The sequence below is a fragment of the Gymnoscopelus braueri genome (genome assembly GCF_963280865.1).
Source record: "Gymnoscopelus braueri genome assembly, chromosome: 1".
NCBI classification, from domain to species: domain Eukaryota; kingdom Metazoa; phylum Chordata; class Actinopteri; order Myctophiformes; family Myctophidae; genus Gymnoscopelus; species Gymnoscopelus braueri.
Genome location: NC_137603.1, coordinates 61889092 through 61916717, shown reverse-complemented (window position 1 = coordinate 61916717; position 27626 = coordinate 61889092). Strand labels below are relative to the sequence as shown.

Sequence of the window (27626 nt, the reverse complement as noted above, 5' to 3'; positions counted from 1 at the left end):
TTGTTCCCTTATGTGTCCACCATTCCTGCAGACAGGCTTTGCAGATGTGGCTACATGCCAGGACAACAGGATCTTTAAAGATGTCACGACACACAGAGCAGGAAAAATCCTCTTCTGAAAGAGACGACGAGGAAGCCATTTAGTCTCTGAATGAAGCTCTGAGAACACTCCTTCTAGTAGAATGTTCCCTGAAGTTTCCTTTCACTGTGAAACCTGGTTCTTGTTCAAGTCCATTCAGCAGCAGATTCAAGTGGTCTGGGTCAGTATTCCCTCCTGTAGCTGTAGAAAAACCAGAATACAATGGAGAGTTAAGTCTGCAAACTCCAACCAAATATGAACATTTAGTCTACATCCCATGTGTCAAAATCACATTTGGTCCCGTTTTGGTCCTCACACAGTGACACACACAAAGATCCCCATAACTGTAAGCATTAGAATTAGTGTAAAAGTATGGAAAGAGTGTACCAGTGAAAGTGTGTGTGAAGGTGTGCATGTGTGTGTTAGCATCAGGATCAAAGAAGGACAGCTTTCCTTGTGCGTGGCAACGTGTCGTCAGCAGGGGGGGTGGGGCGTGGCGCGTAGCGTAATAGCCACAGCCATGTTGTGGGTCAGAGAGTACATAAAGACGCGCTTTACACTAGAGAATGATGGTGACAATATAGAATGTGGTCAAAAATAAAATTCCTAACCTTAATAAGCAAATTAATGTATGGTCAAGCAGAATCAATAAGGTTTTATTTGTCCTATTCATGCAAGCAGTGACATGTTGAGTGTTCCGCAGAGACTGTGCAATCACAAGATAAACATAACATTAATGATACACAGACAACAGTATGATAAACCTCTTTAGACAGGTACAATACATTTTAGCAGCAGTGTCAAATGTGTGCAAGAGAAGGCGGCATTATACTGTATATCTTTAGCAGCAGTGGCAAACGCGTCCCAAGAAGCACATACATACATACACACATCAAAACACTTGACTATGCAAGTAACACTTTGAGCAGCTGCTTAGGATTCTCAGTTGTTTCTATTTTTGGTTCTCTCTCTTTTTTTTTTACCCTGTCCTTCATAATATAATAATTATCATGTCTCAGTACTTTATAATAGAGGAAAGAACATTATCTTTGTAAATTAGGCATAATTTCCTTTCAACAGTTACATTTTGCTTTACAGTAAAATGAAAATGAATTTAACCCTAATAATAAAATTAAAATAAATAATTGTCTATCTATACCATTTAAAGGTAGGGTAAGTGATATTTTTTGGTAATTTTTTTTGTTTTGTTAAAAAGGTTAAAGTACTATATTCTGATAATAGTCACTGCTTCAGAGCGTGTGTTCGGTCACAGGGGTCTCTCCAGCTCTTTATTAAACAGAATATAATACATTTTCAGGTAGGTGACAAAATGTAAGCCAATCAGGAGAGAGCACTGAAAATGCATTTTCTGTTTAAGAACTGGAGAGACATGGGAGACTCCTTTTACTGAACAAACACTCTATAGCAATGAGTACCTGCATAAGGTTCACACACTGAGCCTGCATAAGGTTCACTCTGAGCCTGCATAAGGTCCACTCTGAGCCTGCATAAGGTCCACTCTGAGCCTGCATAAGGTCCACACACTGAGAGCCTGCATAAGGTCCACACTGTTGCAGTGTCAGAGCAGTGAGCAGACTAAAACAGTGTCATGACATAGGTCATAAGGTCATAATGACATCTATAATCCACTGGCTTCCGTTGCTCCTACAGGCAATGAGTACTATCAGAATATAGAGCTATTTAACACTTATTTTAACCAAAGTAAATCACTTACACTAAAAGTTTTAAGTTTGTGTATGAATTTTACTGTCAAGTTTACAGTATTTCGCATAGGAATTGAAAGAGTAATTCCCTTATTAGGCCTAGTATCTGCGAGTTTCCCTGCATACTCAATCACTTGCATATTTAACCAGTGGCGTAAAGTAACTAAGTACATTTACTCAAGTACTGTACTTGAGTACAATGTTGAGGTATTTTTACTTTACTGGAGTATTTCCAATTTTCAATACTTTTACTTCTACTTCACTACATCTTAAACATAGGCTATTAGCTAGATTAGAGGAAATTAAAAAAAAGAAAACCTCAAAATTTGGGCGCGCGCGCTTCGCGCTCGGGGGACCCCCTTTAGCCTCAACCCAGATTTGCGCCACTGCTCTGCACCCCAGTTTTATTAAGTTGGTTGGTTGGGAGGGGATCCGATTTGATAAGCTAAGCTCGATTGACCGACTTAAATAAACGGACCTTTGCCTTATTCAAAAAATGATTTGTGGACCCTCAAGATTTGTAGTTGAGGACCCCCACTTGAATAGGCTATAATTATCTTTAAAGCAAAACAAAGTAAACGTCACAGTTGAGGCATCAATAATGCATATGTAGCGCTCCTGCCCCTCTAATTATGGACAAAGGCAGGGCCCTGAATTCTTTTTGTTATTTTACAATTACGTTTAGTTTCTTGTGTTTCAGGCGTATGCCGGTAAGTAGTTTGAATTTATTTCACAGCCCCCTTTCTACTGTAAATAATCAACCTCTTTTCTTTTTACCAGGTAATTATCCTTTAAGGTAAGTATTTTAACTTTTCAGGTCAACAGGTGAGTATAAGTAAAATATTCTATTATTCAAATACCCAGAAACCAATTTCCATTCAGGTAGTTATAATAAAATAATAATCTTTACTTAGACAAACACATAAAAACAGACAATAACATGAATTGGCTTTTTTCAAATAGAAAACAAATAATATTCACAACCTCAGTTGTCACAAAAACACCAACCAGAAATATACCTCTGTTGTATTATTTCCAAACAACAAATATACCCTTTAAATGTTATCACTTAGATTAAACCAAAGTATACCTTCTTGTTTTAGCCTACCTAAATTAACACTATTTATATTCTAATTAGACTAAATAAAAATACCCTTTTGAATTTGGCCTATACTAAATTAACCCTATTTAGTTTATAACCTAAACCCGGTGGATTACCTCATTAACTCAAAACACTTTGTTCAAAGAACAATATTTCAATCCCAAATGAAATCAATAAATGTGGGCCCACAACCTTTCACACAATAGCAAGCAGCAATAAGTAATTAAACCCAATAATTTAAAACCCCTTGTTGCAGGCCTGTATCGACGCTTGGGTACGTTGTGACCAAAACAGGTGGCCCCTTCACTCTCCTGAGCCAGGAAAATAAAACGGTACCTTTCGTGTGATGAGTGTCTGTGGGTGAATGCAATAGTTCAGAGCCCCTCTCCAGCAGCGCACCTCGGTCCCGACCTCCCAACGTTGAGAACAGCAGAAGAACGTATACGTAGCCACGAGCCGACAGCTCACCGCAGTAAACGCCTCTTCTCCACAATCCCGACGCAGCAGAGACTGTAAAGGCTTTCTTGACGGCGTTTAGCTCCACTATGCCTCTCTATACTAGTGAGACTGAAGCTAAACAGTCACTTAGCCCTCGCTGGTTTAGCAAGCAGCACTGAATCACTTCACTTGTAGAATATCCTGGTTTAAACGTCTTTCTGACGTTCAGTCCACTTCCACAAATAATTACTGCAACTTCACTGTAGTTGTCGTGCAGACACACACAGAAATTTCAGTTAAACTTATAAAATCATAATATGACAAACTTTGGATCACACAGCAAACTGACACAGCTTCTGTGCTCCTGTCTCCTTCTCCTCCTCTCGCTTGATTGGGAACCCTGGACACCTGTCACTCACTCATCTCTCCTTGATTTGGAATCCCATTCACCTGTCCACTCACTCAATCTGGCCCATGAAACCACCCATCCCCCACATCCATCAATCACACATCAAGCTAAGTAATCATTGCACTAATAATGACATCATTCATTTGTATGCTTTTCAGCTTTGCCCCAAAATACAGACAGATACATTTCAAAATAAAAGCACCAGTATATGAGACCAAATCTAACACAGTTCCACCATATAAAACATCCACCGGGTTACACCTAACATGACCTTATAAACAAATAACTAAAATTAAAGTGAATGAAATAAAACTTGGCAAAAAAAGTCCACAGTATTGGTATTTTATGTTGTAAGTCCAACTGCTTCTTTACTGATGACAGTTAGTTGTCTTCTGGCTGGAGGTGCATCTGGTGGATTTTTTAACGGAAAATAATGCTTACATCTGGTGACACTTTCTTACATAAAAGTGCTTAAATTGACATTTATGATAAAGACTCTATCATACACAGTAAGTGTATATACTGACTCACATCAGGACATATTTAAGCTTAATTTATATACTTCACTAAACTGCCCTTCAGACAAATGTTACTGCACAAAAATATGCAGAAGGAAAACTGTTATTGTTGAAATCGTTGGCATGTATAATTTCACAACGTTGACATGTTTGCAGCTGTTGTGGCTGAGTTTCAAACAGGTTCATTGTAGAGGGATTTACACTATGCAAGTACATAGTAACATGTCCATAATATGTTTCATTGTGTAAAACCCAAAGTGAGTTCACAAATAAGGTCCCCAGATTTCTACTGCTTTCTCCCCATAGGATTTTTATTTATACGGAAAATAAAGTCTGTGGTTAACATAACATAAGACAGTTTCACAATTTGTCCTAAGACAAACTAAAATTAACATCTTAACCATCAATTTAGAATGTTCTTGTTTTTATTATATTTTATTATGTTGATTGATTGAATATTTTATTAGGCAAAACATGTAAAACAGCACAATTACATTTAAAATACTTTGTCTAACAGGTCCGTTCATGAAAGTCCTTGCGGACTTGTTTCCAATGTTGTGCATGATTTGTAATTAGTCTATTGATTTGATTCATTTCAAGGACCCCCAGTTTGGTATGCAATGCATTAGACGATGGACCTCCAACAGAGTGTACAATTGGTCCATTTGGTTGCATTTGTGCACTGCTGGAGTTTCAGGTCCACCCAGGGTCCATTTGGTTTCCAAGTATCAATCGTTTAGCTGGGGGTCCCCTGGAACTCCCTCAGTTCTGGTATGGTTAAGTTCAACATATTATTAATGCATATGCATTATGCATATGTATATTAAGGGCCCTTCAGCTAATGGACCACTCTGTGGGTCTATAAGACTCAGAGGGTGGAAACATGGTGTATTGTTGGCAGTGTAATGTCTGGGAAAACTGCAATTGTCATATACATTCTCAAGCTTTTAAATAATAAAAATAAATATCGAGGAACCCTGTTTGGTGTGCATTAGACGATGGACCCCCATAAGACCCCTGCTGGAGTTACAGACTCGTAAGTGTTCATTTGGTTCCAATTATCAGTAATTTAGCTGGGGACCCCCCTGGTACCCCCTCAGGGTTAAACACATTACAAAAGTATTTCAGTTGTGGTCAAGTTCAGCATATTACCATATGCATATGTAGAGCTATGTGCTAATAGCCTCTGTGTGGGTCACTCCTCATTTTGAGTGCTGCTTTAGGAGACACTTAATAATGTTGATTATCCTACCTAGACCACAACTCAAATCATCTCCATTCTATAAAACTGAGTAATATTAAAAACTCAATGTCAATAACATAATAGATATTTAGACATTTATTTCACTTGCCAACGGCTGTACAGCAGTGAGAGATACAAGGCTGATACAGAAAAGGGAGATAAAGCTATGGGTAGCAACAACAATACTAGTAGTAATAAAAATGCAAAAAGGTACAAAAAAAAGAAAAAAAAAGAAAAGGCCAACAGGTAGCAACATACTGGGACTATAGAGTAACAGACACCATGTTACTACAGAACAAAAAAACACCTGCCTGGCCCTTCACACATTGTATGTACAGTAGACTGTACATACTATATGTATGTACAGTAGAAGAGTCAATGTGGTAAAATATACAGTATCACAACAAAACAAAACAAAAATACAGCATCAGCACAGTATTGTCATGAAAATGGACGTTAGGACGGCAACTAATGCAGATAACCGCCAATTAGATCAAGGACAAAGACAGTATCAATACAGTATCCACACAATATACAGTAAGAAAAAAATACAGTATCAGATCAGTACAGTATTGTCATAATCATCAATCAACGTCATTATCATCATCAATCATGTTGTTACTCCAGAGTTACACTGACCTTCCTTGGTAAGATCTTCAGAGGGAGAGTTTCAGTGCCAAAGTATGGAACGAGTGCCTCAGTGAAAGTGTGTGTGAAGGTGTGTATGTGTGTGTTAGTATCAGGATCAAAGAATGACACCTTTCCTTTATTCCAGTCCAGCTGCACTCTGATCCTCTGGGGTTTCTGCTTCAATACATGAATGAAGCAGAAACCCCTGTTTTGTACACTGTATCTACCATTCTGTAACTTTATAACCCAAATTGTTTTGGCAGACATTTCCATCACTCCCATGTGCCAGTGTGTATTGTCTCCAACCTCAACATCCCAGCTGTGAGTCCCTGAGTTAAAGCCCTCAGAACCCTGGATAGAGGCAACAGAGCCTTGGTTGTCAGTACGCTGCAGTTCTTCTTTCTTTCTGACCATCCTGGTCAGATTATCAGACAGGGTGAATTTTGAGCCATAGTTGGGGTCCAGAATGACAGGAGTGTAAGAGACAATGTCCTTCATTCTGTGCCAGACTCTGAAGGTCAGGTTTCCCAGGTGTTTGGCCACATCTAGCAGTGTTCCTGAGACCAACTGTGGGATGTGTGGGTCCTGCAGTGTGAGCTGGGCTCTTTCCACTGTGGTCTTGTAGTTCTGCATGAATGAGAGGTCTTCAGCTTTCAGATCCTCCTCTATGGCTCTGATCGTGTGTGAAAGGGTTGATATCTCTCTGTTCAGAGCATCAATCTTCTCCTTCATAACCTGACTCTTCTGCTGCTCTTCCTCTCTCAGTGCAGTGATCTCTGCCTCCTCTTCCTTTTGTAGAAACTGATGGAGCTTTTTAAACTGTTCCTTGATCTTAATCTCTGTTGACTGGAGCTGGGCCTTGATGTGTTTTGCTCTTATCTCTAATGAAGTTTTAGCTTTATTAAATACCTTCAGTTTCTCCTGTAAAGGCTTCAGCGATTTCTGGACTTCCTCCTTGTGGTCCAGTGCAGCTTCATCGATGGGTCTGAAACTGTGGTTGGTGTGTTTTTTAGAATCTCGACACACAACACACGCTGGCTGTTGACATTCCAGACAGAAGAGCTTGTGTTTGTTTCTCAGCGTGCAGACTGCAGAGATCCTCAGGCCCTGATGAAGTTCTCTGACGTTTTGAAAGTCTCTGATGTCTCTCCTGTATGAAGGTCTCACACAAGTTCTTCAGAGCCAGGTTACAGGGTGGTTTTATTTTGTTTATTTTCTTACAACATGGACATTCATCTGTTCCCTTATGTGTCCACCATTCCTGCAGACAGGCTTTGCAGAAGCTGTGGCTACATGCCAGGACAACAGGATCTTTAAAGACGTCATGACACACAGAGCAGGAAAAATCCTCTTCTGAAAAAGACGATGTGGAAGTCATTTAGTCTGAATGAAGCTCTGAGAACACTCCTTCTAGTAGAATGTTCCCTGACATTTACTTTCACTGTGAAACCTGGTTCTTGTTCAAGTCCATTCAGCAGCAGATTCAAGTAGTCTGGGTCAGTATTCCCTCCTGTAGCTGTAGAAAGACTAGAATACATAGAGAGTTAAGTCTACAGCTAATTACAACCAAACATGAACATTTTGTCTACATCCCATGTGTCAAAATCACACTTGGTCCCGTTTTGGTCCTCACACAGTGACACAAAGATCCCCATAACTGTAAGCATCCCCAGCTGATCGAGGATGGTCTCTCAAACTGATGGTTATGAAAAGTTTATTCCAAAACACATCTTAAGGGCTAGATGGAAAAACAACAAACAAAATAAACAAAACATTAACCCATTCAAGGCTGAATGCGTGTGTCCCTGTTACTCCAGAGTTACACTGAACTTCACTGAACTTCCTTGGTAAGATCTTCAGAAGGAGAGAATTCGTGTAAAAGTATGGAAAGAGTGTACCAGTGAAAGTGTGTGTGAAGGTGTGTATGTGTGTGTTAGCATCAGGATCAAAGAAGGACAGCTTTCCTTGTGCGTGGCAACGTGTCGTCAGCAAGGAGGGGCGTGGCGCGTAGCGTAATAGCCACAGCCATGTTGTGGGTCAGAGAGTACATAAAGACGCACTTAGAGAATGATGGTGGATGACAATATACAGTGTATGATGTGGTCAAAATTCCTAATCCTAACCTTATAAGCACATTAATGTATAGTCAAGCAGAATCAATAAGGTTTTATTTGTCCTATCCATGCAAGCAGTGACATGTTGAGTGACATGTTCCGTAGAGACTGTGCTATCACAAGATAAACATAACATTAATGATACACAGACAATAGTATGATAAACCTCTTCAGAAAGGTACAATACATTTTAGCAGCAGTGTCAAATGTGTGCAAGAGAAGAAGGCATTATACTGTATATATTTAGCAGCAGTGGCAAACGTCCAAAGAAGCACATACATACATACATCAAAACACTTGACTATGCAAGTAACATTTTGAGCAGCTGCTTAGGATTCTTAGTTAGTGTGGTTGCCCTAACAGGGCAACCAGACTATAGTACTCTACTTTATTTATTCTTTCTTTCTAGATAAACTTTATTTTGGCACGCTACTCCTCCCAGTTTTTTTTCCCCAATTTCGTGCCATATGTCAAAATGACCGGCTTCACCGGGAATCGTGCACTATCATTTTGCTAAGACGTTGGTTTCATAGTTTAATTGATATTGATTTATTAGTGCATTAAATTTCCTCATCCACTTTAATGGGAAAATGAAAAAACGCCCATTCAAGTATTTTTTATCTCAGAAACCGTAAGGGCTAGAGTTACAAGACTTGGAAGGGAGGTTCATAGTTTAGTCCGAAATTATTATAAAAAATCACACCCAGTGTGAAGTGGGCGGTGTGGTCACAGTGGTCATCACAGTGATGGAAGTTCACTTAAAGAAAAGTAATATTGTGGACCAACCATTGTACACCCCTAACCTAAAAAAAACCATAAATGTGTTTTTTTTAAGTGCATAGTCCTATTTATAGGGCTATGCACATGTGTCATGTTTCACTAGCCAATCACAGTCCTGAATAGACTGTGATTGGCCAATCACGGTGCAGGGTTAGGGGGGTACACTGGTGGCCAATCACAGCGCAGGGTTGGGGGGTGCAATGGGTGGTCGATGTCCAAACCTCACATATAGGGGCGGTTTCACCGCCCAAAAATAATTGCCTCATGGTGGCGCTATAACAGCCCCCTTTACGTTTTGGCCTATAACTCTTGAATCGTAGGTGGTAGAATAAAAAGAATTGCCCATTTGCGTCTGGATAGATTTTCCGCCATTTTGAATTTTCTTCAAAACATACTTTTAGCTCCTCCTCCCACATATTTTATCAAAATCTCACAAAAATGGGAGGGGCCTATTTCCTAAAATCAATACGTGCCGTTAGCGATACGTGCCGTTAGCGACACGTGCCGTATCGCTAACGCGGAATCCGATCGCACCGAATTCGAAACGCACGTCGCGAAACTTCCGACGGTACTCCTCCCGGCGTATTCCTCGCGTCCCAACGGCCGCGACCCGCGACTGCCGTCGGCGCAACCACACTTGGCAATTTCCCAGAATTGCGACGCGTCTAGTTGTTTCTACTTTTTGTTCTTAGTTTTTTACCCTGTCCTTCATTATATAATAATCATCATGTCTCAGTACTTTATAGTACAAGAAAGAACATTATCTTTGTAAATTAGGCATAATTTCCTTTCAACAGTTACATTTAGCTTGACAGTGAAATTAAAATGAAAAAAAGAAAAAAATGTCTATAACGAAAAAACATCACATGGATACACCTGGGACGTATCATCAGTGTTGTGGCCTGGGGTCATAGAATGTTTCGGGTCTCGCAACATACACCCTCGCCCAGGTGACCCAGCCAGGGTTGATCAAGCCCCGACTTACGTCCCAGGTAGCTACCCACGGTCAGTCCTAAATAGGGAAAGACAGGGCCACTCAGTACGCTTGTCCGAAACTACTCTGCCAGGAATGGGGGAGAGGAAGGCTCTGGTACGTGGAGGGGCTAGGCTCTGTGGATGGCCTCCTGGCCGGGCTCCTCCTCCGTCTTACCAGGTCCAGGACCTGAGCGTTGCACCAGACTCCCCCGCTCCAAACATTTCATTCTGGTGTGATGGTGTCTTGGCCCGTGGTGGTACTGCAGGCTCCCTTTGCGGCTTGCTTGAATGGCCCTCCTAAAGGCCTCACCGTGGATTTGTTGGGCTTCTTCCTCACGGAAGACACAGACTGGGGCGCCAACCCAAACTGCTCCCGGATGCCGTCTACATTCCGTCTATCTATACCAGGGGTAGGCACGTTTTTTTCCAAAGGGCCATACTGACTTTGATAAAGTGAGTGAAGGAGGGCCACATATTGTACAATTGAATTGAAACTTGAAACACATAGTGCTGAATTATGTTAAAACTTTGGTAGAGATGCAAGTCTACTTTACGTTAAGGTCCTTGCTTTCACAACAAGAATTTTCAGTTACAAAACGTTGTAACTGAAAATTGTTCAGTTAATTCTTTTTTTTTACAACTTTACTGTACTGTATCACTCTGGTGTACTCTGGCCTTACAATACAAAGATTACTTGCATAAAACAATCCACGTCAATGCTGTATCAACTTTTAAATTAGCCTATAAATGTATACAGCATCTTATCTGATATGCACCACTCCATAGGTCACTGATACAACACATTGCAACATGTTATAAATATGGACTCAAGGTTGACTGTTTCACTGTTACATTATAAACACAAAACATTTGAGTACATGGAAGAAGGAATCCAGGTATGTACTCAAATGGTAAATATTAATTACTATTAATTGGAGTCGAGTTAAATAAAACAATCTCAAAACCATTAACATACGGAAGCCTTTTAGAATGTAGACTTTTTGGGAGGGGTCATTTTGTTTTTCTTTGAGGACTTGGTGGTGGGCCTTGTGAGCTTGTAGAGCTGCTATTTTCAAACATTTTAGTACTTTTACTTTAAGTATATTTTGATACCAATACTTTTGTACTTTTACTCAAGTAACATTTCGAACACAGGCCTTTTACTTGTAACTTAGTTGTGACAGAGTATTTTCAATGTGTAGAAGTTCCACGTCAGTGTACTCTCTGACCCACAACCTGGCCCCCGCTACCAAGTGACACATGTTGAAGCCCCCTTAAGGATTTTTTGCTACGCCCTGGACTCTGATCAAAGTAGCCCTGAAACATGACTGTCATGGCAGAACTTCAACCTGGTTTTGGCACTTTCTCCATTTCAACCCGTACATCTACATAAACGTTCATATTTCAAATATAAAGTGCTTACCCCACGGCCATAGATGTAAAACGTTGAAACGGGTGGGGTTAAGTACCCGTATCTTCCGTAATGTTCAATAAAAAGCATTTTAATCCGATCGGTGGCCATTTTCTCATAGAGTTATAATGTATCAGAGTGCAACAATACCCTCCCAACCGATAGGGTCGCGCGGTTGAAAGCACATTGCGAAAAAACGGAGAAAATGGCCACCGATCGGATTAAAAGGCTTTTTATTGAACAATACGGATGATACGGGTACTTAGACCCACCCGTTTCAACTTGTTTACATCTGTGGCCATGGGGTAAGCACTTTATATTTGAAATCTGAACGTTTATGTAGGTGTAGGTAGGGTAGGGTTGTAAATGGAGAAAGTGCCAAAACCAGGTTGAACTTCCGCCATGACGCTTGACAGGCGAGCATCATGTGAGCTATGTTCAAAGTAGCCTATTAACTTGGAACATATATAGAACACAACGTAACACATACAGAACGCGACATACTGTAGAATGAAAACGTACCTTGTTCTCTTCCAGGTGTTTAAACAAAAATAAAAACTTGTTTGAAGATTGTAGGTACATGGATGGATGCGCTCTCGTTACGTTGCTTACAATGTGTACAGATCATCTGCGAATAAAGCCTTTATAATAGAGTTCATATGCAGACCGGATCTACACCATTCTCTTTCTGTTTCTTGGCAGTTCAAAATAAAAGTTATACTAACCAATACAAAATGAACTAGAATGAATAGGCTACAATTATCTTTAAAGAAAAACAATGTAAACGTGACAGTTGAGGCATCAATAATGCATAACATGACTATATAAACAAATAACAAATAACTCAAATTAAAGTGAATGAAATAAAACTTGGCAAGAAAAGTCCACAGTATTGGTATTTTATGTTATAAGTCCAACTGCTTCTTTACTGATGACAGTTAGTTGTCTTCTGGCTTCTGTCTTCTGGCTAGTTGTCTTCTGGTGACACTTTCTTATATAAAACAGTGCTTAAATTGACATTTATAATAAAGACTATCATACACAGTAAGTGTATATGTCACAGTACGTTTGGAGAACCAGTACGATTGAAGACAGAGCGCTCGTTTTTAGGCACGGGGCTCCTTCGGGGCGAGGCGGGGCTTTTCGAGACAGGGTTTATTAGCGAGGCTCGCGAGGAGGAGGAGGAGGACGGCGCTGCGAGGCGGGGGGTTATTACGCGAGGCTCGCGAGGAAGAGGAGCCTCCTCCTCCTCCTCCTCCTCACGTTTTAAACCGTCCCGTCCTCTCCTTCTCTCCTTCTCCTCCTCCGAGGAGGAGAAGGAGAGCGCGGAGAGGCGGGGCTTTGATGCGCCGACGGAGACCTGTCTTTTGTTGTTCCCCCCCACATAGCAACCAGGAAGCTACGCTAGGGGAACCATAATATCTATGAGGGGAACGCTGAACACGCGTTCACACGCACGGCGCGCCGACTTAGTGGAGCTTGAGGCCGAGGAAGCGCGCCCTCGCGCCTCCAGGCGCGAGTGCCCGCGGTGACCGGCCGACGCTCCACTAGTCGACTCAGCGCCGTTTGATTTGTAAACCGATAGGGACAGAATAGTTCTTTTCATGGATCACTGTGTGTGTGTGTGTGTGTGTGTGTGTGTGTGTCAGGGAGAAAGTAAAACAAAAGCCAGAACACAATAAAAGTATCTAAACAGTCCTGCTTTCAATAAACCAAAAAAAGCATGAGCGCGTGCGCGTGTGTGTGCGCGTGTGTGTTTGTGTGTGTGTGACTGTGTGTGTGTGTGTGTGTGTGTGTGTGGCCATATATGTTTGTGCACAAGCCTGGCTTGTGGCTCCCTCTAGTGCTGGGTGGGTGGTAAAAACGAGCGCGCATTCTTCAATCGTACTGGTTCTCCAATCATACTGTAACATATATACTGACTCACATCAGGACACATTTAAGCTTAATTTATACTTCACTGAACTGCCCTTCAGACAAATGTTACTGCACAAAAATATGCAGAAGAAAAACTGTTATTGTTGAAATCGTTGGCAGGTATAATTCACAACGTTGACATGTTTGCAGCTGTTGTGGCTGAGTTTCAAACAGGTGCATTGTAGAGGGATAACTATGCAAGTACACAGTAACATGTCCATAATACATAGGGCTGTAGTCGAGACCACCTAAAGCGAGTCCAAGTCAGTACCAAGTCCGAGGGGGGGCGAGTCCGAGTCAAGACCGAGTCCGAGAGGCCAGGGAGGGGGTCGAGTCCGAGTCAAGACCGAGTCCGACGGGAGGCGAGACCGAGTCGAGGCCGAGACCGACCGGAGACGAGACCGAGTCGAGACCGAGACCAGATTTTTTTAATTTTTTTTATTATTTTTATAGAAAATGTTCAAATCAGCCTCATGGTGGCGCTATGACAGGCCACAGGAAACTTTGCACACTCCCTAGAGGCCAAGGAAAAACCCTTGCCCTGCATTTTTCACATCTGCCTGTTAGAGCGCCACCAGGAGGCTGACTTTTGTAAAACAAATTTGTTGCTCCTTCAGATTCTATCCAAAAATCACGCAAATCAGTACACAGTATCTCTATAGTCATGTGATCAAGACGGATGTGTCCGATATTTCATATTGCATCCTAATTTGCTAACATTAGATTCCAAAGTTTGCAGGATAGATCAGTTTGGAACAAAATGCCTCAAATCATGAACGCAGCATGCGATTTCCGTTAAATTTTCCACACACATTCCCACTAGAGAGGAAGAAATGCCGCCCTTTTCACATTGGCCTGTTATAGTGCCACCAGGAAGCAACAATAACCTACCTGACCTGGCGGAGACCTGTGCTCCGAGGAGCACTTTTTCTAGTTTTGTTTTGTTTTTATTTTGACATTTAAAACATTCTTTGCATCTTTTAATGAATGGCAGAGCAATTAGCTATTTAGTAATTTTTACTGAATTAATTACATCTCAATGGTAAACCAAGACCAAACAACAATGACCAAATTGACCAATGAGCCATTATCATCATTACACATTAATGTTCCTTACAGACAGAACAATGAAAACTACTCTCCTTTAATGACAAGGAGCCATCATTACATAGCACATCGATATGTGCTACTTTAATGACTGAATTACATGTGAATGGTAAAGTTATTGACCAACCAAGTCTCACACCCCAGCAATGAATCAGTGTTTCAAACACTGGTGAGACATTCGATTTAAACGCACTGTCATTCAATATGCGTTTGCATCTTCAGTTTTAAAATATGTAAACGTCATAACAGGCTACAGTAGTTATATATATATATTTTTTAAAAGCAGATCTACAAGCTCACAATGCGTCCCATGACGCATTGTGACCAGGCCTGGAATTTCATCATTTTAGACCAGGGGCAAGGCCACTTGGCCTTTTGTCATTTTCTAGGGCACAAAGGCCAAATGCCAGGGCATTTTTTTTAAAGTCCACGGACATAATGAATTTAATTTGAAGGTTAAGGATGATTTTATTTTAATATAGTACAAGAATAGTATAACTATCTGTGTAATATAACCCATATTGGCAAATGACCAATATGTGTACTAAGTTATATTGGTCTCAATATTTGTCACATTCAGCCCTGGACTTCACTGACTGAAGTAGGGGTCATATGAATCACATTAGATTCACAGATTTTATGTATTTTCCCCACAAATTATTTTCATTCAAATTAAATGTGATTGAACTTGCACTAACAATGACTTTAGTTGATTTTGCACTATTTAAAATATAATATTTCTTAATTATTAATAATTGAAGCTTGTAGATTGGCTATTTTCACCAGTTTTTAAATAATAATAAAAAAAAGGAACATACAAGGTTTCCACCCAACAGCGACGGTTCTGTATCAGTACATGAGTCAGTTTTAGCATATTTCATTCTAATTGGCTACGATGACTGCCTATGAATTTCATGGCCTGGGTAGGTAAACCTGGCCTGGCGGAGATATGCCCTGTTGCGCACAGCAGAACAACAGGTGAAGGCAATGAACTTAAACAAGGACTGTACTGCACAGCAAAAATTGCTCAAACTATGTCAAACTGTCACATAGCTGAAATAAACTTTCCATTTAGATCATTGTTGACAAACAAACAGAACATGGATGTTGTTTGCAAAAGGATTATTTATTTCTTGTCCATTTGTTTGTGAGGTGAGATCACAGCTTCTCTCTACTTTTGTGTGATATTGATAGCCTATAACTTTGAATTTGTTTGCAGTTCATTTCTATTGCTTACTGGATATTAAGACTAATAATTTTGGGATTTCGCTGTATTTTGTCAAATGTATTAATCTATATTTTTCTGTTGATCAAGCCTCGGGTTTTGTGATTAGATGCGCACACGCGCTGTCAGCCACTGGCAATCAATAATGTGCGCAAGGAAACCTTACTGAAAGCCGTCTCTAATCATCTTTAGAGAATCTCGTTTATTAAAACAACCACAGGCTACACAGTGAACACACAATAAATAAATAAATAAACAGCTGGAAAGCTTGCGCTGTTAGTGGAAATAATTTAAAAATAATATAAACTAGAGGGACATGGCAGAGTGTGTTCTGCTGCTGCTGCTGCTGCGCTGTCAACCACGAGATGATGCGCTCCAAGACAGCTGTCCATAAGCGCCAGACAGCTCTCTTAGAATGTTAATGTGAATAGGCTCCTCATAATATGGGTATAATAAAATTATTTCATTGCATTGTAGTGACTTGGTCTTGGACTCGAGTGGACTCGGTGGGGGCAGAGTCCCGAGTCCCTTAGTCCGAGTCCGAGTCAAGACCGAGTGAAATTATGGGCGAGACCGAGACAAGACCGAGTCAAATTATGGGCGAGACCGAGACAAGACCGAGTAAATCAAAAAGCGGTCTCGAGACCGGTCTCGAGACCGAGACCGGTCTCGAGTACTACAGCCCTAATAATACACACATATTAATTTTACACAGTGAAACATATTATGTTTCACTGTGTAAAACCCAAAGTGAGTTCACACATAAGGTCCCCAGATTTCTACTGCTTTCTCCCCATAGGATTTTTATACGGAAAATAAAGTCTGTGGTTAACATAACATAAGACAGTTTCACAATTTGTCCTAAGACAAACTAAAATTAACATCTTAACAATTTTTTAACTCATTATATTATGTTGTGCATGATTTGTAATTAGTCTATTGATTTGATTCATTTCAAGGACCCCCAGTTTGGTATGCATTAGACGATGGACCTCCATCAGAGTGTACAATTGGTCCATTTGGTTGCATTTGAGCACTGCTGGAATTTCAGACCCACAAGGGGTCCATTTGGTTTCCAAGGATCAATCGTTTAGCTGGGCGACCCCTGGAACTCCCTCAGTTCTGGTGTGGTTAAGTTTAGCATATTATTAATATATGCATATGCATATTAAGTGGGCCACTCTGTGGGTCACTCCTCATTTTGAGTGCCGCTTTAGGAGACACTTAATAATGTTGATTATCCTACCTAGACCACAACTCAAATCATCTCCATTCTATAAAACTGAGTAATATTAACAACTCAATGTCAATAACATAATAGATATTTAGACATTTATTTCACTTGCCAGCGGCTGTACAGCAGTAAGAGATACAAGGCTGATACAGAAAAGGGAGATATAGCTATGGGTAATAAAAATGCAAACCATGTTACTACAGAACAGAAAACACCTGCCTGGCCCTCCACACATAGACTATACGTAAAATGAATACAGTATCAGAATCAATACAGTATTGTCATAATCATCAATCAACATCATTATCATCAATCATGTTCTTACTCCAAGGTTACACTGAACTTCCTTGGTAAGATCTTCAGAGGGAGAGTTTCAGTGGCAAAGAATGGAACGAGTGTGTCAGTGAAAGTGTCTATGAAGGTGTGTATGTGTGTGTTAGTATCAGGATCAGAGAAGGACACCTTTCCTTTATTCCAGTCCAGCTGCACTCTGATCCTCTGGGGTTTCTGCTTCAATACAAGCTCAGTGGCTGGACTTTGTGCTCTGTATATTATATTGTATTTACCTTTGTGTAAACTTAAACCCCAATTTGTTTTGGGGGCAGATATTTCCATCACTCCCATGAGCCAGTATGTATTGTCTCCAACCTCAACATCCCAGCTGTGAGTCCCTGAGTTAAAGCCCTCAGAACCCCGGATAAAGGCAACGGAGAATTGGTTGTCAGTAAGCTGCAGTTCTTCTCTACGTCTTACACTGGTCAGATTATCAGACAGGATGCATTTGGAGCCATGGTTGGGGTCGAGAATGACAGGAGTGTAAGAGACAATGTCCTTCATTTTGTCCCAGACTCTGAAGGTCAGGTTTCCCATGTGTTTGGTCACATCGATCAGTGTTCCTGAGACCAACTGTGGGATGTGTGGGTCCTGCAGTGTGAGCTGGGCTCTTTCCACTGTGGTCTTGTAGTTCTGCAGGAATGAGACGTCTTCAGCTTTCAGATCCTCCTCTATGGCTCTGATTGTGTGTGAAAGGGTTGATATCTCTCTGTTCAGAGCATCAATCTTCTCATTCATCAGCTGACTCTTCTGCTGCTCTTCCTCTCTCAGTGCCGCGATTCTGGCCTTCTTTTCCTTGTGTAGAAACTGATGGAGCCTTTTAAACTGTTCCTTGATCTTAATCTCTGTTGACTGGAGCTGGGCCTTGATGTGTTTTGCTCTTAGCTCTAATGAAGTTTTATCTTTATTAAATACCTTCAGTTTCTCCTGTAAAGGCTTCAGTGATTTCTGGACTTCCTCCTTGTGGTCCAGTGCAACTTCATCGATGGGTCTGAAACTGTGGTTGGTGTGTTTTTTAGAATCTCGACACACAACACACGCTGGCTGCTGACATTCCAGACAGAAGAGCTTGTGTTTCTCAGTGTGCAGACTGCAGAGATCCTCAGGCCCAGATGAAGTTCTCTGACGTTTTGAAGGTCTCTGATGTCTCTCCTGTATGAAGGTCGCACACAAGTTCTTCAGAACCAGGTTACAGGGTGGAGCTTTTCTTTTGTTTATTTTCTTACAAACTGGACATTCATTTGTTCCCTTATGTGTCCACCATTCCTGCAGACAGGCTTTGCAGAAGCTGTGGCTACATGCCAGGACAACTGGATCTTTAAAGATGTCATGACACACAGCGCAGGAAAAATCTTCTTCTGAAAAAGACGATGTGGAAGCCATTTAGTCTCTGAATGAAGCTCTGAGAACACTCCTAGTAGAATGTTCACTGAAGTTTACTTTCACTGTGAATCCTAGTTCTTGTTCAAGTCCATTCAGCAGCAGATTCAAGTAGTCTGGGTCAGTATTCCCTCCTGTAGCTGTAGAAAGACCAGAGAGTACAACAGAGAGTTAAGTCTACTGCGAATTACGACCAAACATGAACATTTTGTCTACATCCCATGCATCAAAATCACACTTGCTCCTGCTTTGTGCACCCATTCCGGATGATGTCAATGCACTGAATGGGACATTATTACGTTTAATCAGACTATTGATTGGTCTAAGTTAGGGCTGGTAAATTAATATTTGATATTCCTCGAATATGGAGAAAAACATTATATGCGAATATAAAAATGACGCCGATACTGTGGGTGCCTCGGGGCTAAAGCACCCATGGTGAAATGAGGAGCACCCACTGGGTGCTGGTCAAAAAAATAAAAATAATAATAATAATAATAATAATAATATATTATTATTAGATCGCCTGGTTCAGATCGCCACTGAATAAACCGAATTAACCGAAATAAAGTTACAAACCCCCCCCCCCCAAAAAGTAAATTATCCGGCCAAAACCCGCTGCGCGAGCGTGCATGTGTGCCAGGTTGCGCACCCACTAGAGCTTATAAATATCGGCGACCCTGAATGATATATTGATATATTGCATTGTAATGTCCCTGTCAAATAAACATAAAAAAAGTATAATAATAATATTTGAATATCTGCCAATTGTTAAGACCAATATTCAAATTTACTTTCTGAGGAATGTTAACAGCCCTAGTCTAAGTAGGTGAGATACTGACTTATCGACGGGGCTCAGTAGGTGTTTTGTATAAAGTATAGTTTTGGACCGCGACGGAGGCACGCTGTCTCAAGCGAACTTGAGCCATGAGAGGCACCACCGAGCGAGCTGAAGCGTGCGAGTTGCCGTGCCGAACGGTGCGAAATTTGCTTGAGTAAATCATGTTTTGGGTTGAGCATTTGCCCCAACTTTCATCAACCCACAGAATAACGACAAAACACCTACTGAGCCCGGCGGTAGGTCAGTATCTCACTAACTTAGACTCATCAATAGTCTGATTAAACGTGAATGTCCCATTCAGTACATTGACAGCATCCGAAGACACACACAAAGATCCCCATAACTGTAAAGCATCCCGATCAAGGATGGTCTCTTAACTGATGGTTATGAAAAGTGTATTCCAAAACACACCTTAAAAGGCTAAACATGTTATTATCTGACAAAAACAATACTATAATAAAGCTCTATAAGAAATAAAATGACTAATACATCAATACAGTAGGCCTGTGAGGTACAATAATTACTCAACATGAATTGTTTGAACAAATGACAATCTCATGTTAAATGGTTAAATGATCAACCGTTTACTTAGCCTTGGAGTCTTGATCCAAGGCTAGACTTAATCACAGTGAATGACAATTACTTTTTTTTTAAGAATATTCTCAAAGAACAAACACTAATGAAATGTACCTTATTAATAAACGTGAAATGTAGATTACGTTTTAATCAATGTACCATAATGTACCACTTGATGCTGAAAGCCTACTTTCTTTAATGGGAACACTCAAACCCCCCACCTCACATGTAAAATACACTTTTTGACCAAAATGTAAAATAAAAAATATTTTAGTTACTCCACTGCGCCCCCTACAGATCTTGTAAATAGAAAATCTCCATTGACCGGATCTGTAGAGGGCGCAGTGGAGTAACCAAAACATTTTTTTTTCATCCGGTGGATTATTTAACATTTTGGTCAAAAAGTGTATTTTAGACGTGAGGTGGGTTCAGAGTGTTTCCATTAAGGAAGTAGGCTTTGTTTTGGGGAGTAGCGAAAAGTGTATTTTTTTTTTTACTACAGTTGAGAGGCTGCGCAGCCTGTGCTACCGATGTAGCTCTGGTGGTCTATTCTATAGCCTTCTAGAAGGAGTTCTCTACCGAGGGGGTGTTCGAGCAACGGCTGAAAAGTAACACAGCGTTAAGGAGAAGTCCTTTTAACGCTATGGACCAGAGAGCTAGTAGTAGTAGTCCTAGTCCCACGTTATCTACTCAAGTTGCCGAGGTTCCTTGATCGGTACCCACATTTGGAACCTCTCCCTCCGCTGTATAGCTCCGAGATGAGGTCTCACATTACTAGGTGCCTGTAGGGGGGGGGGGCACCGGCGAATCATATTCTTACCCTTTTCCACACATCGTATCCAAAAAGTAAAGGTCGTCCCTCCTGCTATCAGATGTTTTAACGTTTAGCGCTCAAGAAAATCTAACCGACGCGTTGAAACAAGCGTTTAAATGGCTTTTTTAGTCAGCCTGTAGCATGTTATTCCCAATGCAATCTTACGAGAGCAGCACTGCGCATACGAACGGGGGTTGACTGGCCACAGCCTGACTAAATAAGCGATTTAAACGCTTGTTTCAACCCGTCGGTTAGTTTTTCTTGAGCGCTAAAAGTTAAAACATCTAAGAGCAGGGGGTCGACCTTTACTTTTTGGATACGATGAGGGGGAAAGGGTAAGAATCATGCATAGAGGAAAATATTCGCCGGCCTCCCGCCCTACAGGCACCTTGTGTAATGTAGAACCTCATCTCGGAGCGGGAGAGGTTCCAAATAGGGCTACTAGATCGGTAGAAAGACGATCAAAGTAGCCAGACCTATTAAGTTGGTGACAACATGCAATGAATTGAACACAACGTACTGTAGAATGAAAACGTACCTTGTGTTTCTTAGCCAGGAAATTTAACATGTAGGTCCGTGAATAGACGCGCTCTCTCATTCATTCAGCTGACAGCTGTGCATAGACCACAGTTCATAAAGACGCGCGCTAAAGACCCGCGAATGAAAAAACTGCGAAAATCATCCTTCCTGTTTCTTGGCACTTCAAAATAAAATACTATAACAGAAGCACTAATACGACTAACTAGAATAGAATGTATGCAAAACAAATATGTAAAAGTGACAGACAGTTGCATAGGGACAGTTGAGGCATCAATAATACATGACCGTATAAACATATACTCAAATAAAAGTGAATTAAATAAAACTTGGCTTCTTTACTGATGACAATAGCGCTGTGTTCTGGCTGGATGTGCTTCTGGTGGGATTTTCTCATGGAGGTGTGTGTGTGTGTGTGTGTGTGTGTGTGTGTGTGTGTGTGTGTGTGTGTGTGTGTGTGTGTGTGTGTGTGTGTGTGTGTGTGTGTGTGTGTGTGTGTGTGTGTGTGTGTGTGTGTGTGTGTGTGTGTGTTTTGATGATTGATTAATGTACTTTATTTAGTGAGACATCATGAGAAACAATACATGGAAGTACCAATTCACAATACAAGGTCTACTAAACTGGATAACTCATAAAGCACTTGTTTAAAGTGAGTTTTTTTTCTTTCATTATTTCTCCAAACACTCCTGGCCTGAACCAGCTTCTGCTGTATTTTCATGAGTATTTTTCCTTGTCTGTAAAATGCTCCTGAAACAGTTTGACTTGACTTGTTGGAAATAATTCTGATAAAATACATATACAATCCCTTGTGAAGATGACTAAGGTGTGTAACTTAAACTAAGTCAGCTAGCTCACATTGCATTGTACAATTTGTTTAGGTTTTTGTTGTTTTTTAGTCACCTCATGTAGCAATACCACCAGTAGCCCAGGAGATGGCAATATAAGACAAAGATTGTTCTACATACTGGTCACTAGTGACTTTATTAAGTCTCTCTCTCACACACACACACACACACACACACACACACACACACACACACACACACACACACACACACACACACACACACACACACACACACACACACACACACACACACACACACACACACACACACACACACACACACACCGTTTATCCACACGTTGACAACAGAGCAGAGAGACAGACAGCAGAATGGTCAAGAATCAAAAAGGTTTATTAGTTACTCATACAGATACAGCAACAAAATGATGTTTAGAATAACCCAGTCTGCCACTTTGTACAGTGCCCGAGGAGCATTTAGGGGTCTTGCTCATGGAGACTTTGATACTGTACATCATGCACTGAGCGAACCAAGGATCAAACTCGTTGATTCCCAGACAGCTTCTCTACCCACCCAGCTAAACTGGGGGAAGAGGGACAGATAGGCCTACAGGTAAGAGAGATACAGCTAAGCTTCAAGAGTAAAAAAAAAGAAAGATTATTAAGTATAATTATAATGATAAAAACAAGGTTAAAAAAAGATTAGCCTATGTGGATCTAGGGATCTACATGGGAACAGTGTGGCTCCAATGTGGATGTTGGACTTCATGTGACCAGCCTGTGATATCAGTCATCTATGATGTCTGTCATCTATGACACATATGACATATGACTCCTAATGTGGGCAAGGTTTCAGCCCGATCTGAACCCCATGAGATCAAAGTTAATTATATAAAAAAATATAAAACATATGGGGGAAACAAGGGAACCAGGGGACCTGGTACTGCCAGACCCCTAGTGGTTGAAATCTGAATGGCCGGAAATCTGAATGGTTTCTAAACTACTTCATGCTAAGCTTGGCCAATCAAAAAGAGGGACATGTAAGAAAATGTTTTCGTCCATATATGGACGAAAACGATAGCAAAAGGGGACCGACAAAGCCTCATGTAGGCCTGACCCCCTGGGTCTGGCAAACAAAAAATGTGTGGAGGTGTAAAGTTGGCCTATGGCAGCATGCACAAGAAATGTGGCACTGATCATTCCATCGGTTTGTGAGATTAGCAGATACAAACATCAGTTTATCCAAGTCCTCTTCCATAACTTGTGTGCTCCTGTGTTTTACAAAGTATCTCTACATTCATTCCTGATGGAGATCAACTGGGCATAGAGAAGTTTCCTGATGGAGATCAACTGGGTGGAAGTTTCAGTTTTTAGAGATGTTCCACCATCATGTGTGTGGTGCAGTTCAGTTGGTAGTAGAGTTCTCTGTTCTCCTGTTTGATGATGCTTAGGTCCTGGTGGGGGTCTCACCGAGCAAGACTAGTAATAATAATACCTCAGATGTATGCGCATACTGATTTTCTAAGTACTCAAGGTCTCTTTACATTGGGAAAAGGAAGAGATAAAAAAGAAAGAGAACTAACTTTATAAAGCAAAAGGAATAAAATGTGTCCAGAAGTAAAAACGGTCAAAACATTGACTTCCAGTGAGAAGGTAGTGACTAAATATTCACAATATATTCACAATAATATTCACATTATGACCTACTGGCAGCGTGCACCAAAACATCTGGCATTGATTGGTCCAGTGGTTTGCGAGATTAGGCCCAGGCACACACAGACACACAAACACACACAGACAGACCCTTTCCTAGGTTCCAAATGGACCCTTACAGGTCTGTAACTCTGAGTTATGAGGGTCCTTGAAATTAAAATGTATGAGAACCACTGCTCTATTCTCCTGTATGATGCTGCTTTTCTCCTGTATGATGCTGTTTCTGGTGGGTATCACTCATAACCGCCGGTTGTCTACTTAACTGGGATGGTAGAGTTCCTTGCTTCAACAGGCCTTGATCTCATGCTTTATGAATGTAAAAGCATGGTCACGACAATCTGTCTCTGTGTGCTGTGTGTTGGAGGAAGATGCTTCTGGATTGGGAGACCTTTCCTGCAGGGGGGTCTGGTGAGCGGCAGCAACATGTGAAACATGTTGTTTTGGGCAGCAGTCACTTATTTCCTGAGTCATGTACAAACTGTGATGACAGGACGGGGTGTCAGAGTGCGGGAGCTTGTGAATTGTGAGCATTTGCTCGGACACAGCTGTCTCGCAGAGGGAACACTCGTGTTGCTTCTTCTGTTGTTGGCATTCATGGCTGTCAGCTCCCACCTGATGTCGTGTGGGAGGTCTGCCTGCTCCAGACCGTATTGAATAACCGCTAGCTTGCATAATGTCTTCAGACTAGGACTTGAGTCTAAGATGTACAGTTCAGACACTTCAGTGTCATTTCCGTTTCCAGGATCTTTAACATCCCCTGGAACTGATGTGTATTTGTATCCTCCAAAGAGGATGACGCGATCTCCCACCATGCAACAGCACATCCTAGACATCCATGAACATGGGCCTATTCCCTTGGGTTCGACCCTCCTCCAGGAGAAGGTCTTTGGGTTAAATTTCCACATGTCATTGAAGGTCCGGTCCATACGGAAGCTGTGGCCACCAAATATGAACAGCTCTTCATTGTAGACAAAGGCTGAATGACCCTCACGTCCTTCTGGAAGACACTGTGTAGGTGTGCTCAGCCAGCAGTTGGTGTCTGTGTCAAACACTCTGACGTTGTTGTTCTGGTCCCGATGGCCCCCAAATACAAACATCTTTGTCCCGAGGATAGTGGCGGAGTGACACGATGAAGCAGGTGCCAAGGTGCCTCTGGTGTTAATCAAAGCCCAGTCCATTGTGGTGGTGTCCAACTTGTAGATGTCGTTAGTGCATCCACTCAGCACACTGAATCCTCCAAACACATACATGACCTTCCCCAAGGCGCAGGCTGAGTGGCCGCACCTCTCCCCTGGAACAGTTCCAGAAACCTTGGACTTGAACCATCTGTGGGTGTCGACATCAAATGCATACAGCACGTTGCATAACTCTCCGGTGTACTTAAAGCCTCCCCAGATGTAGATCACATTTTCAATCAGCACAGCTGTGTGGCCCCAGCGCATATAGGGAACCTCGAGGGGACGTTTTCCCCTTTCAGTTGTCACCGGTGGCAGCTTCATCCAGCGCAGGGACACTGTGTTGAAGATGTGCACCTCAACCTGACCCATGCTGCTCGTGTAGTTCTCCCTGTAACAGTACCCTCCAAAGGAGTACACCTGGCTGCTGATGGCCACTGCAGCATAATAGTCTCTCTGTGGACCTCCTTCCAGGTGCACCGTCCAGCACAACATCTCAGCAGGTAGCACCGCTGTGCTTAACAGCAGAATATGGAGCTCTGTTGTGAGCGCTACTATATATATTTTGGTACAACGGCATAAATCTCATATGAAGCTTTGCCAATCCGTGAAGCCGGTTGGTCACTGTGTAAGAACGCCTTTGATATTCATGCTGATTAGTATTATATCCACAACAGGCTGAAGGCGTGTGACAGTGAGCCTGTGAGCAGTGGTGGACAAAGTACTCAATACCCGCCAACAGCTGCTACATCTCTACTTTCCTGGCCTGGCATTGGTCGGACTGATGGCGTGGATCCATGCATGTTGCAGGTTGTAAATGTAGCATGCAATTAGCACTGTCTCTAACTTCCCCTCTAAGAGACAGTGGGGGCAGTAGCATGCCACTTGGACACAGGCCGGGGTCTGATCAGCCTCGGTCGGGTCGCCTGGAGGAGGGTGTCTGTTGCAAGAACCGAAACACCCAGTAACTCCAGGAAACAACACTCATGATCAGGAGATGTTTTATTGACTTGAGTAAACTTAGATAGTCCTGGTCAAATATTACTCCACTATAAGTGAAAGTTGCTCAGGCAAAGTTGTACTTGAGTTGCTTTAAAAAAATACTTAAAGCAGCACTATGTAACCTTTTTTAATGAATAATTTTTTATTTTGTCCAATCTGTATGGTTGAGTAGTTATTACAATATAACTTATACAATTGGGGTGGTTGTATTTTGTCTCCTTGCTCCTCTATTGAGACATTTAGATCGAGTCAAAGGTCATGTCTCACCTAGACAGGATCTGACATGAATTTTGACCTGATGGTCAAGATTCAATTTATCCCCTGAGCAAGCAGGTAGGCTCTATTAGCTCAATGGTAAAGATTTCAGCACTTGCGCAGGACACCAGGTTCAAATCCACGTTGGAAGAGGAAAGTTACAAAGTGCAGTTTTAAATATAAATAAATACAGGCCTGAAATAAGACGAAAAATCCTATTGGTTAACACCTGGTCAAAGTTCACCAAAGACGCGTATGAAGCACATGGCTAAATGTGCTGTAAGTTAGTGGTTCTCAAAGTGGGGACCGCCAGGGGTCTTTGAAAGGGTTGACAGCCCTGTCACACAGTGTAACAGGCCCTTCTGTGACAGGGATGTGAGGCCCGTCACAGTGATTACAAGTTCGCAACACGTTGCAACCTGCTGTGAGCTTGTAGATCTGCTATTTTTGCCAAATGTTCATTTGGTTAATGTCTACTTACTGTACTTTGAAATGACAGAAATCATGTATCTTCACCAGGTGCTTGAAGTATTTCATTTTATTTAGATGAATCTCTAAAAGCAATATCTGTGCCTACACCAAATGTAGGTCTATATTTATTTATCTATATCCATTCACTTGTAATTACATAAAAATAAAAATAAAAACAAAAACATTGTTTTGAGGAGAAAATAAGAAAAGAATACATTGCGGTGCATGTGTGTGGGGTCTTTTACATGTCACCATTTTTATACCGCAGAAGATAAAAGACTCTTTTACTGTAATTCACCATTTAAACCCTGTTGACCGAGGTCCCCCAGGGGTCTATACTAAGTCTCCTCCTTCTTCCCTCCCTCTACACCAAATCTCTTAGCTCTAAATATTCCATGCATCTACAAGCTTGTAGAGTAGCTATTTTCACCCTAAGTTGTCCTATTATGACATGTCCAGAACAGGGATGCTAAGGGCTCATGTGGTAAAAAAATAACCTAATAATGGATAACGACATATCATAAGGGTCATTATGGCGCAAGTGATATTCTTTTGTTAAAATAAGTGTTAAATAGCTCTATATTCTGATAGTTATAAATGCTATAGAGTCTTTTCCTGGTCTCTTCAGCTCTTTAGTAAACAAAAACATTTTCAACAGCATGAGTAGACACATTTAGTTCTAAATAGAATACTATAAAATTGAAGCTGATAAATGGGTTCTCTCTCCAGATTGGATGTTAAATTAAAATTAAAAGTTTAGGCGTAATAAGCAATGGCTTCAGCCTATACCTTTTTGGTCAGAAATGTGGTTATCTTTTC

The 27626-nt window shown here is 41.3% G+C and overlaps 2 protein-coding genes and 1 pseudogene across 3 annotated transcripts; all 3 read right to left on the bottom strand.

Annotated features, from left to right (window-relative positions):
* Nucleotides 1-5879: 5879 nt before the first annotated feature.
* LOC308092788 (E3 ubiquitin-protein ligase TRIM35-like) lies at nt 5880-12057 on the bottom strand (annotated as a pseudogene). The gene is made up of 2 exons (XR_013935025.1): nt 11945-12057; nt 5880-7658 (listed from the first exon to the last, which is right to left on the bottom strand). The product of XR_013935025.1 is annotated as an E3 ubiquitin-protein ligase TRIM35-like (transcript).
* A 5029-nt stretch (nt 12058-17086) lies between these two features.
* Nucleotides 17087-21450, bottom strand: LOC308092777 (E3 ubiquitin-protein ligase TRIM35-like). The gene is made up of 2 exons (XM_080438878.1): nt 21388-21450; nt 17087-18758 (listed from the first exon to the last, which is right to left on the bottom strand). The coding sequence occupies exon 2, from the start codon at nt 18619-18621 to the stop codon at nt 17227-17229; it is 1395 nt and encodes a 464-aa protein (XP_080295004.1). The 5' UTR covers nt 18622-18758; nt 21388-21450; the 3' UTR covers nt 17087-17226.
* Nucleotides 21451-24371: 2921 nt separating this feature from the next.
* On the bottom strand, nt 24372-25574 carry LOC308089432 (kelch domain-containing protein 3-like; the record flags this gene model as incomplete). Its single annotated transcript, XM_080434145.1, has 1 exon — nt 24372-25574. The coding sequence occupies one exon, from the start codon at nt 25572-25574 to the stop codon at nt 24372-24374; it is 1203 nt and encodes a 400-aa protein (XP_080290271.1).
* Between the last annotated feature and the right edge of the window lie 2052 nt (nt 25575-27626).

What these genes read in the sequence shown, in the direction of transcription:
- LOC308092777 (XM_080438878.1), bottom strand. Translation starts at nt 18,621, where the DNA reads ATGGCTTCCACATCGTCTTTTTCAGAAGAAGATTTTTCCTGCGCTGTG.